Source organism: Callorhinchus milii, unplaced genomic scaffold, assembly GCF_018977255.1.
Source record: "Callorhinchus milii isolate IMCB2004 unplaced genomic scaffold, IMCB_Cmil_1.0 Scaffold9, whole genome shotgun sequence".
In the NCBI taxonomy this organism is placed as follows: domain Eukaryota; kingdom Metazoa; phylum Chordata; class Chondrichthyes; order Chimaeriformes; family Callorhinchidae; genus Callorhinchus; species Callorhinchus milii.
This window is the reverse complement of record NW_024704750.1, coordinates 5,863,684-5,880,103: the sequence shown is the minus strand read 5'-3', so window position 1 is coordinate 5,880,103 and position 16,420 is coordinate 5,863,684. Positions and strand designations below refer to the sequence as shown.

Below are 16,420 nucleotides of genomic sequence, written 5' to 3'. Positions count from 1 at the left end.
GTTGTTTGGATACTCTTAAGCATGGTGATGTATAAGAAATGTGGATGTCAACAGGTGTTTATAATAATAATAATCCTTGCATTTGATATAGTGCTTTGCACATCTTCTAGACGTCTCAAAGCCTTCACGAATATGCTGTAAAGTGAATTGACTGTATATTTGTGGACGAAACGCGGCAGCCAATTGTGCACAGCAGTGTCCCACAAACAGTCGTGGATTGAAGATGACCAATTTATTATTGTTTTGTTTTAGGAGGGATTATTATTAGGCGTGTGGAGTAAGGAAACTTGCCCAAGGTTTCGCCCTGTCCGGAATTCAACCCAGGTTTCTCGCTTGCAAAGTGAGTGCTCTAACCACTGAGCTGCAGGACTCCACAATATGGCTTAATGTGACTGAACTGTGTACAACCAACCCCTCCCAACTTCTCGGATCAACTTATTTTGATGAATGGGCTCATCACATCTGTGCTGTTTGCATTTCCTGTTGATTGTTATGTTCATTGTTCGAAAAATGAAAGTGACAATGGCAGAATCTGTGGAATAAAATAGGCAGCTTCCACAACAATTTTTTTTGATAGCAGAATGATTAGCAGAAGCATTGTCCAGCTGTGATGTAACTCAGCCAAAAAAAAATCCCCAACAATTTCCCACATTTAGAAAGTTGATTACCTATTGTAATAAAGATGATCGTAAATAGATGGAACCAAGTATAATTCAATTTACATTTATATAACGTCAGGAGGACGTCTCAAGGCACTGCTGATTGGGGCACCTGCACTGAGGATGGGAGCCAAAAGGGGGTAGGTTGAGTGGAGAAAATTGACCGAAAGAGGTCAAGGAGGCATGTATATTGAACAAAGTGAGGGAGGGAGCGAAAATAGAGGAGTATAAGAGAAGGGAATGGAAAGGTTAGTGGCTCATGTAGTGTAAACAGTGACTTGTTTCCATGTTGTATCATTCTATATACCTCTATGAAACCCTACAGAAATTTCCACCACAGTGTTGCTAGAATGATCTCCCACAAAACACAATACCAGCACTAAGTGTCTGTATTTATGCTGAAGATGGCAATGACATCTACTTCCCTGCATGCTATTCACCTCTAAATTACATGGAATTAAAACAGAAGTGGCTGGGAACACGAAGCAGGTCAGACAGCATCTATGGAGAGAGGAAAGTGTGTCACCATTTCAAGTTAATGACCTTACGTCAGAAGTGAAAATAGTGCTTAGACTTTTATACCACTAAACTATTACCACAGAAGGAAAGTTTAAGGAAAGTTGAAGATTAAACACTATCTGATTAGCTAAGGTGTTGCTGTAACATTTCGAACCATCCAGAGACTAACCACAGTTTTCCTGCGGTAATATTTTGGTTCACATAATGGAATTATGACCTTAGTGTGTACAATGTATTTCAAAGTGCAAATAGGAATCAAGGCTGTTTTAAGACAGAAAACGAAATGGGGATGATTTTTTCCCCATACAACATCCCCAGTAGATTTTGCCAACGCCTATCATTTTATTATAGCAACAGTTCCAGGAAATCTGCAAGCAAACAGTTTCACTTTCCTAATAAGTCACAATTCAGAAAGAGAACTGAAGAAGAGAAAAAGCGAGTTTGTGAAAACCTTTACACAAAAATCCCACTAGCGATTTCAAGGCAACAAGAGGTGGTGGAGGATAAGGTAGTAACTATTCAGTTTGCACACTGCGGTAAAATATATTTTGATTTGAGCTTATAGGAATGAGCACTATGTTGTATGTCTATTCTTTTGTATGTTGTTGAACAATTTAATAGGAGCAGATCATTCTTTAATTTGATTGTTTTTACATTAATTAGTTGGTTATAAGGTGTTAGTTTATGTTGGTAGCGTTCTTTTCAGAGAAAGTTTTTGGGTTCAAGTCCCAAGTGGGGCCTTCAGTTCGTAGTCTCGTTTGATACTATAGTATTGAGGGAGCACTGCATTCCAATGGTGTTGTGTGATATATTAAAGTGGTATCTGCCTCACAAATCTGCCTGTTCAGGCTGATGCTGATAGAGCCAAAGACATTATTCAAAAAGAGAAAGAAATTGCAGCTGGTGTCCTGGAGAAGAATCCTCCAGATAAATTAACCATTTATTTCATGGCTGCTGGTGCACAAATTGGCTGCTGTGATTGATCGCAGATACCTTTGAAGCACTTTGAGCTCTTTTGACGTTATTAGCACTGTGTTAAACGCAAGTATTATTATTATAATAATAAAATAAGATCTAATTGGGGAATATGATAACGTCATAAATCATGAATGAGAAGCTCGTTGGTTTGTATGGATTATGTAAGCCTGAGTGCAGCTCAGTGCCTTGAAATCACCAATTTAAAAAATCTATACTCTACTATTTCACTGTCTTAAAATCTATATTCAGTTGTGGATTTTTACAATTGTATCTTAGCTATTCTTTGTTAAATATGCCCCAATGTGTTTCATGTTGTGGAAGTGGGAAGATGTTCATAAAAATGTACTGATACCCAATTAGATTGACAAAGGAGCATGAATGGGTTATATATTGCTTTAAAAAGTTTCAGTTACTTCACCCACAAAATAAACAGTCAATTCACTTTACAGTATATTCTATGAGGTGCTTTGAAATGTCTCAAAGATGTGATAAGGTGCTATATCAAATACAATGACTATTTATTATTGTAAGATTGTGTTACCTGAAAGAATTATTCAATGGAGTCTTGACTAAGAAAAGTAGAAACAATGCATTTTAGACTTCCCACCCACCTTTCTCTATAAACATTATGAGCAAATGTGATGCTTCACCATACAGATATTTTGCCCTGAAACCATTGAACTGTAAAGAAACGGATTTAAAATTCATCAGCTGTAACCAGTAAAACTCTTTATTTCTTTATCTTTGATCCCATACAAACCATCTGAAACCATATGCTTTTTTTTGTTATCCAGCACACACTTAATTTAGAGGAACAATATTAGAGGTTTGGAGGAAGAGCAAGGGATGGGATTATGGTGGATTGCTTCTTATTGAGCAAACGCAAATAAAAAATAATGGGTTGAATGGCTTCCTATTGTGTCCTAAGGTCATGGATTTGAATCTCAGAAACTAGCATTGCAAATGCCAAAATTATTGAAGAGCAAGTGAAAGTTTCCCTAATAAAGGGTGTGTCCATCCACAATTACTTCAATAATTCTTATGAATCAACATTTCCACAAGCCCAGGAACAACATTTCTGCTTACCCTCCAAATTATTTTAAAGTGGCTGATAAAATAATTATTTTGGAGTCAAACTGAGGTGCTGTGCCTGGCAGAGAATCCGCATGATGGAGGACTTTTTCATCTTTCCTTCCCCCCCGACCCCCACTCTGACCACCTCAACTTACTCAAACCATTCTGCTAAGCAACAAGATGGTTGTCGATCTTAATTCGAATGACCTCCAGCTCTGGGATGGTCAGCAGGGATGGTTAGGAAATAAAGCATTGGCCAATTCAACAAGCACAACTTGAATTTATATAGCGCCCTTCATGCAAGATAGAGTCCTAGATATCTTGACAGTGGCGGAGTCTGACCCCGAACTAGGGGGAGAGGGTGGGGGGAGTTCAACTCACAACTTTAATTCTTTACTTTGTCATTTCAAAGTAAAGAATTTAAAAAATCTTGCATGCAAACATGCAAAAATCTTCTTGCTGAAAGAATACAGATTTTTAGGTGTCCCTGCACACTGCAAAAACAACACCACCAGCGCAGAGGATATATGACTTGCTAAACACTCAGTGTGAATCAATGTGATTGGCTATGAATGAGTCAATGAATGAATGAATTAATTAAATGGTATTTCTAGAATATTCTGCGCTGGCAACAAGCTGACATTGCTGATGTTGTCATAGACATCACCCCCCTTTGACAAGAAGCAGGAACCAACTGCAGCATTATGCCTGCTTAGAACAAGCACCAAATAAATACAAATAACACTGCCACAGTTTATTTTTAAAACATTTTTTAAAATATAGTTTTCGTTCGAACTGAACAATCTTCCAACATTCCCGCATAATTTCTGAATCGTATGCAGACCATTATTGCCAACTATTCCTGGCAGCAAAACTTAGATTGTTAATCAACAAAGTTATTGTCCAGCAGGTCATTTGAGGATGCAACAATACAGCGCCGAGATCATTCTTCCCCAGTGTGTTCAAAGTTCTGAAGCAGATCCTGCAAAGAGATATAGAACAGACGTGAGATTCACCCCCTCAGTGTACCCAGCTTCAAGTCCCCTGCCTATTTACCCCACCATTAGTGGACAGGGATTCAACCATCCTGCCCCTGCTCTCTGGAACTCCATCCCAAAGACCCTCTAATTCATTCTCTCCTTCATTCATTCAAGGTTCATCTCAAGGCGTATATATCTTTGACTTTTCCCTCTCCACCACCCTCGATTTCCACCTCAAGCTGAAGTGCCCAGCAGCAATGTGATGTGAAAGGCAATATACACAAGTATATCGTACGGTATTGTAACCACTGTATTTTACTTTTTTCTTCTTGTAGTTTCTGCTCCTGTTGGATTGCCATTGTGAATGGTTATCACTGATCTCTGAGGTTGCATATTCTTTGTTCTTTATTACCAATGAGATCACCCGTGCAGCCAACCTGACATGACACAAGCATTTTGTGTTGTAGTTTTCAATTGCTAACCAGCCACACAGCAATGCAATAAAATTACAGAGTAAAAGCCTAATCTTTCAATTGTTTCCGGAATCTTAATTTTATGATAATTGGATGTATTTGTGAACCTATTGTCACGTATGAGTGTCTTTTTTTTACATAAAAATAGATTCTCACTTTCCACAAAACCTGTGTACTAATAGGTGTGTTTTTTTGTGCATTCTAACCTCAGATCAAGCAGTTAATAATAATAATAATCCTTGCATTTGATATAGCGCTTTTCACGTCTTCTAGACATCCCAAAGCGCTTCACAGAATATACTGTAAAGTGAATTGACTGCATATTTGTGGGCGAACGCGGCAGCCAATTGTGCACAGCAATGTCCCACAAACAGTTGTTTATTGAAAATGACCAATTTATTATTGTTTTTTTTGGAGGGATTATTATTAGGCTCTGTGTGGAGTAAGGAAACTTGCCCAAGGTTTCGCCCTCTGCCTGGAATTGAACTCAGGTCTCTCACTTGCAAAGCGAGTGCTCTAACCACTGAGCTACAGGACTCCAAGATCAGCCTCACCATCCTTTATTCTCCAGAAATGCTTTGAACTTGTGTACGGAACTGCTATCTAGGGACAGAATGCTGTGTTCAGTTTAAAAATTGTGCTTTCAGACTGATAAAGATAGCATTTCAACACATCAGATCAAATATGAAGCCAAGTTACTCGTCAATAATAATAACCTAACTTCTAATAAACTCTTCGCAGATACAGGAAAGAAAATAATATTGTTCAGAAAATATCCAAGACAAAAAGAATGTGGAAAAAATTAAAGAAACTATTCAAACCCTCAAAGAAGGACAAGCAGGAGCTGGTCAGTCTCCTTACGTGGCAAAGTAACTCCTATACATTCACAGGTAACAACATTCAATCTATCACTGAACGTTTTTTTAATTTTTTAAGTTCTTTTTAACTCTCTGTGTTCAAAATCTATTTAAAGGAATTTTATTTTGTAATTTTGGTTTTGGTCACTCTCCACTGGCCACCAGCTAGCTCCGGTCTCCTGTTTGTTCCCTCGTACCATCGGCAGTCGTGCTTTCAGTCACTTGATAAAGAGAAACGTAATTTATTCCTAATAATTATTTCAACTAATAGACAGTACAATTGATCAACAACAACAACAACAAGATTTCATTTATAGAGCGCCTTTCACGTCGGGAGGATGTCCCAAGGCGCTGGACATTTGGGTCGGGACCCGAGCAGTGGGGAAATGGTCAGGGTGAGGGGAGGGAAGGGAGGGAGCGAGGAGTGGGTAGAGAGTCGAGAGGGGAGCTGAAGGCACGGTTGAAGAGAAAGGTCTTGAGACCGGCCTTGAAGGAGGAAAGGGAGGAGGTAAGGCGAAGGCACTGGGGGATGGAGTTCCAGAGCCTCGGGGCTGAGAAGCTGAAAGCCCGGCCACCGATGGTAGGGCGGTTTGGGCGGGGGATGTGGAGCAGACCGGAGCCACAGGAACGGAGGGTATGGGCAGGTAAGTAGGGGGATAGTAGGTCGGAGAGGTAGGAGGGAGCAAGGCCGTGAATGGCCTTGTAGGCGAGGATGAGGATCTTGAATTCGATCCTCTGGGGGATGGGGAGCCAGTGGAGGGGAGCGAGGGTGGGAGTGATGTGGTCCCGAAGCCTGGTGCGGGACAGTACACGAGCTGCAGAGTTTTGAATGACCTGCAGCTTGTGGAGGGAGGTGCCGGGAAGGCCGGCGAGGAGAGAGTTCCCATAGTCCAGCCTTGAGGTGATAAAGACGTGGACCAGAGTTTCAGCACAAGACAGTGCGGGGGCTGGAGGAGAAGCCGTTTGTGGAAACAAAATGAAGATGGTGGAAGAGGTACGACCTAAACCACTCAAGGATAGGGCCTTAAAGGTTGAGGTGGGAGGACAAGCGGTGGAGGAGGATCGTATCGAATGCAGCCGATAGGTCGAGGAGGACGAGGAGGCAGAGGGAGCCCTGGTCGCAGGTGGTCAAGATGTCATATTCTGTGCTATGGGCAGCACGGAAACCCGAATGAAGGGGTTCGAATAATGAATGGGTGGAGAGGAAAGAGCGCAGCTGGGAGGCGATGACTCTTTCAAGGACCTTGGACAGTAAGGGGAGGTTGGAGATGGGCCGGTAGCTTGATAGCTGCGACGCATCAAGGGAGGGTTTTTTCAAAGTGGGAGTGATGGTGGCAGTTTTTAGGGGAATGGGAACAGAGCCAGAGGAGAGGGACAGATTGATGATGTCTGTGAGAAGTGGGGCAAGGAGGTGGAGCTGAGAGATAAGGAGTGGAGTGGGGATGGGGTCAAGGGAGCAGGTGGTGGGTTTCAGGGACAGGATGAAGTTGGTGACAGAGGGTGGGGACACAGGTTCAAAGGGGAGGATGGGTAGGAGTTGGAGTGTGGGAGGGAAAGGGTGGGGGGGTGGGTGGAAGTTGGAGGGGCAGTGACCGCGGAGCAGATTCCCTTGATTTTGGATTCAAGGAAATCCAGCATCTCCTCACAGTGAAGGTTGGAGGAGATGACCTGCGCGGGGTGGTGGGGGGGACGGAGGAGTCGGGATGTGGTAGAGGACAGTAGCCTGGGGTTGTTCTTCGCCTCCAGGATTATCCTGGAGTAGAAGGACGACTTGGCCGAGGCTAGAGTGGAGCGGTAGATTTTGAGGAGGTCCAGCCAGATTTGACCTTTAGGCCAGATTTGAGGCAGGTGCATTCAGCGTCCCACACCTGGCTCTTCAGTGAGTGGAGGTGGGTGGTGAACCAAGGGGAGGAGTGAGAGTAGGAGAGTAGGAGACAGTACGGGAGGTGATGGGGGCAAGAGTGTGGAGGAGAGGGTGTTGTGGAGGAGGGTGAGAGCAGAAGAGGGGTCAGTGATGGATGAAGGCCAGAGGGAGAGGAGTTCAGAAGACTCCAAGGCAACGGTTAGGGATTGTGGGGGTAACTTCTTCCAGGGACGGTAGAAGATGGTGGTGGGTCTGGTGGAGGTGGGGAGGGGGGTGGAGGTGGTGAAGGAGATGAAGTGGTGATTGGAGACGGCCTTGTCGGTAATGGTGACATCCGAGACACTGAGGCCCCAGGTGATCACCAAATCGAGTGGGTGACCGTGACTGTGAGTGACGGAGTTGATGTGGAGGGAGAGGTTGAGCGAGGAGAGCAGGGAAGAGAAGTCCGAGGAGATGGAGCAGGAGGGGGTGAAGTGCAGGTTGAAGTCACCCAGGATGATGAGGCGATCAGGGCAGAGGCAGAGAGATGTTAGTAGGGTAGAAATATCGGAAATGAAGGTGGGAGAGGTTTTAGGGGGCCGGTAGAGGAGGAGGATTTTGAGTGAGAGATAGGAGGGGTGAGAGAGGGTGAGGTGCTCAAAAGAGGGGAAAGAGCCAGAGGAGTAGGGGGATAGGGCAAGTGGTGTCCTTGAGATAAGGGCAACACCACCGCCATGGCGGGTGGGGCGAGGGATGTGGTGGGAGGTGTAGACGGGTGGTGTGGCTTCCGTGAGGGGGAAGGTGTCGCTTGGGGTGAGCCAGGTCTCCGTTAAGGCCATGATGTCAACGCTCTCATCAAGGATGAGATCGTTCATGACCAGGGGCTTGTTACAGAGGGAGCGGACGTTTTGCAGTCAGTGCTGCTGAGAATGATTTACTCTGATTTCTGACATGTCGGAATCCTGAGAGTAGAATCCATGTATTGGGATCATCTCCTCAAAATCCTGTTCACTCATATTTATGTTTCGCTAATACTATGAAACACTGTTAGTTTAATTCATTCAAATAATTTAAATCTTTTTTTACTGATAATTTGCTTCTAGAGGTAAGCTTTTTAAGATGCCCATGTTCCTTTTTTCCCCTGAGTCAGTCAATATTTCAAGAATACATGATTTTCAATCCTAATCTTATTTTTTATTCCATTGTTTACACCGTGTTGGAGACATCTAAAGACTCAAAATGGATTCCAGAGCACGATTGTATGGGGTTAAAATTTAATAGTCATTTTAAAAATGATATCCTCCAGCTGCTTACATTAACAACTACAACAACTTGCATATAAAAAGTGCCCTCCACGCCGGGCGGTGTCTCGCAGAGCGCTTAATAATGGCGGAGCTCGAGGCCGAGCCAGTGGGAGGGTGAAAGTGACTGTAGGCACAGTCAAAGATGGGGAAGGAGGGGGCGAGGCAGAGGGGTTGAGGGAGGGAGTTCTAAAGTTTCAGGGCTTAGTGGCTGAAGGCACGGCCGCCAATGGTGCAGCATTGGATTCGGGGGACACAGAGGACGCCGGACCCAGTAGAGCGAAGGCAGCTGTGGGGAGAGAGGAGGTTAGAGAGATAGGGGGTGCCAAGGAATGGAGGGATTTGAACTCTAGAGTGAGGATCTTGAAATCGATCTGCTCTGTGACGGGGAGCCAGTGGACTTTGGCAAGGACTGGAGTAATCAGAGTGCGGAGTTTGGTGCAGGTAAGAATGTGGGGGTGGAGGTTTGAATGAGCTGAATTTTGTGAATAGTGGAGGAGGGGAGACTGGCGAGGAGGGTGTTAGAGTAGTCCAGCCAAGAGGTAATAAAGACATGGACAAGGATTTCGGCAGCTTTTGGGGTGTGGTATTGTCGGAGACGGGCAATGTGGTGGAGGTGAAAGAAAGCTGTGCTGGTCAGGGACCGGATGTGGGGGAGAAAGGATAACTGGGGATCGATCCTGATGCCTAAGTTGCGCATGGGTTCAGAGAGTTTTAAGGACAGGACGGGTAGGTTGAGGAGGTCGGAACTGTGGGACAGAAGATGTAGAGTTGAGTGTCATCCGCATATATGTGGAAGTTAACCCCGTGTTTGCAGATGATATCACTGAGAGGGAGTATATATATGAGGAAGAGAAAGGGGCTAAGAATGGATCCTTGGGGTACTCTGCAGGTGATCAGGTGGAAGCGAGAAGAAAAGCCATTTGTAGAAATGTGGTGATGGCGGTTTGCAAGCTAGGACTCGAACCAAACGAGTGCGGTCCCATTGAGGGGGAGGATGGAGGACAGGCGGTGGAGGAGAATGGCATGATTGACTGTTGAACACGAAGGAGAGATCCAGAAGGACAAAGAGGCAAAGGGAGCCCTGGTCACAGATAGAGAGGATATCGTTTGTGACTTTTATGAGTTATCTCTGTACTGTGGGCAGGGCGGAAACCGGAGTGGAGGGGTTCAAGGAGGGTGTGGAGGGAGAGATGTGCGCGAAGTTGGTTGGCAACAACGCATTCTAGAGCTTTGGCAAGGAAGGGCATGTTTGAGATTGAGTGGTAGTGGCCGAGGTTGGAGGGATCGAGGGTAGGTTTTTTAAGGAGGGGATTAATGACTGCGGTTTTGAGGGGGAGTGGGGCTCATCCTGAGGAGAGGGACTGGTTAATAATGTCTTCCAGCAGTGGGCAGAGGAGGGGGAGCTGGATGATCAGCAGTCGGGTGGAGAGGGGTTTGAGGCAGCAGCTGGTGGATTTCATTGTGGTGATGGTGGATGAGTTAATTTATGCAAGAATTTTTTTGATTTGTCCAACCAATATAATTAAAGAGAAATAGTACAACCTATACTAGGAGAAAATGGTGCTCGTGTTGCAGAAGACGTCATATAAGGAATGAAAAACCACAACCTGTTTTGTAAGATTTACTTGCTTTTAAATGTCCACTTCACAAAAGAGGTGATTAGGACACAGAAAACCAACAATTCACCAGGTTTATTTATAATCTATTCCAAATAGATAGTGGAGTCCTGTAGCTCAGTGGTTAGAGCACTCGCCTTGCAAGTGAGACACCTGGGTTCAATTCCAGGCACAGGGCGAAACCTTGGGCAAGTTTCCTTACTCCACACGCCTAATAATAATCCCTCCAAAAAAATAAATAAATAATAAATCAGTCATTTTCATCCACGACTGTTTGTGGGACACTGCTGTGCGCAATTGGCTGCCGTGTTTCGCCCACAAATATACAGTCAATTCACTTTACAGTATATCCTGTGAAGCGCTTTGAGACGTCTAGAAAACGTGAAAAGCGCTATATCAAATGCAAGGATTATTATTATTATTATTATGAGAGGGAGGAAGGAGAGATGGGGACGAATGAACATAGGCTGGGGTAGGAGATGAGGGCGGGGTGGGTGAGGGAGATGGAATGGGGTGGTGGTAGGTGACACGGGGCAGAAGGATGAAGTTGCCAGGTGGATGTTGTCAATTTTAGATGTAAGGAAGTCCATGACTTCTTTGGACTTGGTGTTAGATGTGATTATACTATACTTCCTTATTAGACTGAATTAGACTAAACAACAAATGAAGCTTTGTATTTTTTAACTATCTTAGGCGTGTTGAACCTTATTACCCGAATATAGTTTCAGATGGAATTTCACCTCATAAAATGTCGCTAATAAATTGCCTCTTAAGTTGCAGAAATTCAAGACTTTATAAGCAATAGAAAATATGAAAACGCACAGACCGCATTGGAAGATTATGAGCCAAAGAAAATATCCGAAGAGAAAATAAAGGTCCTTTATGAAGAAATGGAAAGCAACATGTGGTCAGCTGTGAAGAAAACAAAACCTAACTGCATGGAAGGTTGTCGTTTACTCGCATTAGTGTACAACGTGACTAAGAATGAAGATGCGAGAGATGAGACGTTGCGCATGAAAACAGAAAGAATGCCACCTGGAAGACCAAGAGAATGGGGGAAGCAGTTTACAAAACTGGTAGAAGAGTATGTGGAAACGGAAATATCAAAGCTTGAATACTCCGTAGTAGAGAACTATCTACCCAAGGTGAAAAAGGCTGTATCAAATGATTTAGAGAAACTCAGGTTGTTCTTAAAGGAAAATAAGATTATTCACATATATGAAAAAAGCTATCATGCTTGTATTTTCCAACATCTTGACCAAATGGTCCAAAGAAATCTAGAAGCAGAGGATCTCTTCTATATTTTCAAGTGGGTGATGTGCAAGTGTGAAAGGTGAGCTTTTTTTAAAAAAATGAATATTTACCACCCTGAGATCCCTTGTGAGAAAGAATGTCCTATGTCACAAGTGATCTTGGGCTTAGGCTTAGGGAATTAAGCAGGGATTTGAAAGAAATAGTCAGTTGCTCTGTTTTCTCTTTCAGTAAGGAAATCCTGGACAAGCCTTGTATCCAACATTTAACGATGAATGGAAGTGAACTACATTCTTCATTGCAGACCAATTGGGAAAAACATTTGAAAAAAGCGGTACAGGTAAAGTCAAAGGAAAGAAAACAGACTTTTGTTAATACAGTAAAGCATCCAAGGGAGTGACGAGTTATCTGGAGTGGCGAGTTTACATCAGTAAATGTGGCTGGGATATTGACAGCATGATGTCCTTATGTGATAGTGACAAGTTAAGCCGGGGTAGAGTTATCAGGACTTTACTGTATACGAACATTCAATTATCCAAATTTAAGGTCACACTGCTAAAGTCAATCATTTTACCAATGACATTATGGTATAACAAGGTAACCAATGATGAGCGTAGGTAGCGAGTGGCTAGGGCTAGAGGGGGCTTAACCACCAAAAACAATTTGCATTTCTATAGTGGCCCTCACGCAGGGTAGTTTCCAGAGTGTTTTTAATCCCCCCCATCAGTTTTGACTCATGGGTTTGATGAGGCTGGAAAAGGGCGATGCTCTTTCCACTGTGCAAAGAGATGTGAAGTAAAGCAAGTGTAGCAGTCAACGAGTTGAGTGAGTGGGAGTTGGATCCAGTGCCGATCCTACACCGCCACCAGCACCGCACACACATACACACACACACACGCGCGCGCGGGCATTCCGCAGTCTTCAGTGAAGCGCAGACAAGATGTACCAGGAGAATGCAGCTCAGCTCACCCCACCCCCCACCCTCCCAATTAGAATCAAAGAATATTTTCACTCGCTATCCATGGTGATGAGGGATGCATTTCGGTAAAATATTAATCTTAAAACCATCCTTGTGTTGGCAATCCGTAAAAAAAATCAAAACGGTCAAGATATTTGCATCTTTACATATTTGACTTACTACAAAAAAGCTGTTCTAAAAGTGGTGTGGAGGAGCCGTTTGGGTATATGTGTGTTTGTGTGTGTGTGTTGGGTTGGGGTTGGGTGGAAAACCTGGGAACTTTCCACCACCAACACTTGAATAGAGATAGCAATTGTTAAATTTCAAAGTAATTTTCAGCTAACCATGAAACTGTGCAAGGGAGCAGATGTATGAATATTTTCTCATTCCTCGCTTCAAAAGCAGAATATTGTATTTCTTCGGGATAATGTAATCAATTGTTCATTTTCAGTCGGAAGTCAAAGAAATTATCACGAAATTTGGGAAGAAAGATGTGTCCAAGAAAGATCCACTATCTACCATCAAGGAGGTACATTTCACATGAATAGACACACAAATTTGTTGTAGGAATGTAAGAATGTTCAGGGCCAACATTGATCAAAAAAACTTATAGTATTTCCCATATCACTCATGAAGTCCGTAAAGAAATTGTCATAAAAAATTTTTTCAGACATTTAGCTATTATTATTGTGATATTACTGACAATTTGAACTAAACATATACTTGGTTCAAGCTGAATTCAGCTCCAATGACAAAATACCAATGTTCCAAATCACTTCCATTGATTCCCACTGTACAGAATCCTTAATCCACATATAACAGTCAAATACAAGCTTTTGATCCAGCTTTAGTGCTCGCATGCTGGTAAATTTCACACAGTTTTGAATCCTATCATTCCGCTGCTCTAAAGCTGTTTTGTGTTGTTCTTGGTAGGATGCATTGTTGATTGAATGATTAAATGGACCGCAGGTTAAACACGTGTTGATCAGGAGTTTGGGCATATTGTAATCCAAGTACAATTCTGATTCACGCACAAAATATCTTATGCCAAAGCAAATATCTGTTTTGCAGAATGTGCCCATATTATATATTTGAGGAGAGAACGGAGTATATTTTTGGATAGATGGCCAGTTTCATCCCCCCCAAACCTCCATTTCATCTGGTCTACCTGCTCCCTCCATAACCCATAAATATTGTGTTTCTCGAAGGGAAGCAAAAAATATTGCTTATGCGGCCCAGAGTCATTTCCCAAATAGGGCATTCGGCCCTCAGCAGCCAATATGTTGGACCACCCTGATACACTTTAAGGTAATTTATTCACATAGTTACTCTCACATAGTTACTAGAATGGAGCACTTTTTCAATTAGCACAGTACTCACGATAGTTGCTAAATTCTTTTGGCTGAAGCTAAATCAGTTGCAGGCCCTTTGTATTAACCTAACGATCACTGATCAAGTATCATTAACTTTATAGACCCTAGTATATTTGAATGCTTTCTTCCAGTGAGAAGATACCAATAAATATGGGCCTAGTGTTCAAGGAAGTGGGAGGGAATAAGTGACTGACTGATGGGCTGGGGCACATGGAGCAGGTTGGAGCTGAGGGAGTGGATAACTTGATAAGGGGGGTTAGTAGGTTGGAGAGGTAGGAGATATAAGTGAATCTAACCACTGGTCTATGACCTGAATTTACTAGACTAGCACCAATATCATGCAGTTCTATGATGCGATGGCATAAACAGGATTATTCTTGCAACTAGATGATAATCTTTTATAATCAGGCAACACAGTAACACTCATACTACAGAAAAACATGATGACAGGATTACCACAAAAAATAGACACAGAGTTATCTAATGGTGATGGAATGCATTCATCTAAAAAGAGCACTGTGATCAGTAATGTATTTGATCAGACAATGACATTTTCTTTGTTACAATTGACGTTCTGTGAATCTCTTAACAGCAGTGAAAAATAGCCTGTTCTTCATAAACAGCATTAAGACCAGCCCTAAAGCCTGTACAACATTTGGGAATGTCATTTTTAAAACAGCAAAAAAAAATCAACTTGAAACATTCATGAAGGTCTCACATATATCACTGCAATGGTTAGCTTTTTGTCCCTACAATCTCAAATCCAAGAAATTTTGGAGCTCAGAATAATAAACTAGAATTTGCTTTGCATATCAGTGTAAGGATTAAATTGGTATCACGTTTGGAACAAGTTTGTGTGTGACACTAAGATTTATAAAAATTTATTTTATAAAAATCTTAAATTCAATACAATATTACATTTGTAGAGCGCCTTCCATGTCAGGAGGACATCCCAAGGTACTGAACAGTCAGGGATTATGGGTTAGGACTCGAGCAGGGGGTTGCAAGATGGGTGGGGGAGAGCTGGGAATTAGGGAGGATGGAGGGCAGAAAGAGTAGGAGGTACTGTTGAAGAGGAAGGTCTTGAAGCGTGCCTTGAAGGAGGCAAGGGAGGGAGCGAGGGAAAGGGACTGTGGGATGAAGTTCCAGATGGTGTGGGTAGAGAGGCTGAAGGCCCACCCGCCAATGGTGGGGGCCGGGCGGGGGACGTGGAGCAGACTGGAGCAGAGTGAGGGAGTGGACAAGTTAATAAGGGGTTAGCAGGTAGGAGGGGGCAAGGCCATAGTGGGCCTTGAAGGTGAGGATGAGAATTTTGAACTCGATCCTTTGAGTTTTATTCAAATTACTATAAATGAAGGATAATTCTTAGCTCTTCAACAACAATAACAAAATTACATTTGTAAAGTGCCTTTCACATCGGGAAGAAAGCAAAGCACCTAGACTGCTGGATGACAATACACAAAACTTACAGAAACTTTTTGAGTAATTGAGATGCTAGATATCGTCTTAGTTATTCAAATTCTTATTCAAGTGGATTTGCCCTCTGACGGCTATAATTTTCTACCCAGTCTTAAATAGTAATATAATCCACGTGACATAATTGACATTACTCTCAAGCAACTGTTTAAAGGAAAGACTCAAGCAAAAAATGTCTGACTTTCACAAAGTCCTTTGTATTGTATTTTTAGAAAGTAAACAATTTCATAGACAGCGCTAAAGAGATTAATGAAAATCTAAGTCTAGATGTTCAACAGATCTGCACCAATGAACTCATTGACTTCACTCCAAGGTAAATACATTGTTATTGAAAATGCCTCTGAAAATACGCTTTCACATAATTTCTATATGTTAATGAGATTGATAAACTGCAGCTTGCCGATATGGTAAATATGCACTACTTACACAGATCTACATGGTAGAGTCCTGTAGCTCAGTGGTTAGAGCACTCACCTCACAAATGAGAAACCTGGGTTTGATTCCCAGTAGGGCAAAATGTTGGGCAAGTTTCCTTACTCCACATGCCTCTGTTTACCTAGCAGTAAGTATGAACCCGGTTGTTAGTCGATTGGCGGACGGTTTTTCCAGGGGTAATAATTCCTTGAAAAAAAATCAGTCACTTCAATCCACAACTGTTTGTGGGACACTGCTGTGTGCAATTGGCTGCAGCATTTCTCCCACAAAATATACAGTCAATTCACTTCACAGTATATTCTGTGAAGCGCTTTGAGATGTCTCGAAGACGTGATAATGCGCTATATCAAAATGCAAGAATTATTATATCTTTAACTAAAATCAAGTTAGGAGGGGGAAGAGTGTGAGGCCCAGAGGTTTACACATTCCCAAATCTCCCTCCCTTTCAAATGTCCACAGAGACTGTGCTCCATCTGAAAAATATTCACCATCTGGAACAACTGTTTTGCTGTAGCATAACATTGTTTTATAAATGATTCCATCTAAAATTGATATGTTACAATTTATTTATTCTGTCAAGATACATAAACTGTATTGAGTCCGGCAAATCAAACGAGATTGTGA

At 42.6% G+C, this 16,420-nt stretch overlaps 1 protein-coding gene across 1 annotated transcript; it reads left to right on the top strand.

Annotated features, from left to right (window-relative positions):
- Positions 1–1,628: 1,628 nt before the first annotated feature.
- LOC103175380 lies at positions 1,629–13,466 on the top strand. Its single transcript, XM_007888388.2, has 6 exons — positions 1,629–1,686; positions 5,425–5,573; positions 11,078–11,636; positions 11,786–11,894; positions 12,964–13,041; positions 13,446–13,466. Exons 2-6 carry the CDS (start codon positions 5,474–5,476, stop codon positions 13,464–13,466), a joined length of 867 nt encoding a protein of 288 aa, XP_007886579.1. The 5' UTR covers positions 1,629–1,686; positions 5,425–5,473.
- Positions 13,467–16,420: the final 2,954 nt, after the last annotated feature.

What these genes read in the sequence shown, in the direction of transcription:
- LOC103175380 (XM_007888388.2), top strand. Translation starts at nt 5,474, where the DNA reads ATGTGGAAAAAATTAAAGAAACTATTCAAACCCTCAAAGAAGGACAAG. An exon ending in ATTTGAAAAAAGCGGTACAG is followed by an intron (nt 11,895 to 12,963) that starts GTAAAGTCAAAG and finishes GTTCATTTTCAG; the next exon opens with TCGGAAGTCAAAGAAATTAT. An exon ending in CACTATCTACCATCAAGGAG is followed by an intron (nt 13,042 to 13,445) that starts GTACATTTCACA and finishes TGTTCTTGGTAG; the next exon opens with GATGCATTGTTGATTGAATG.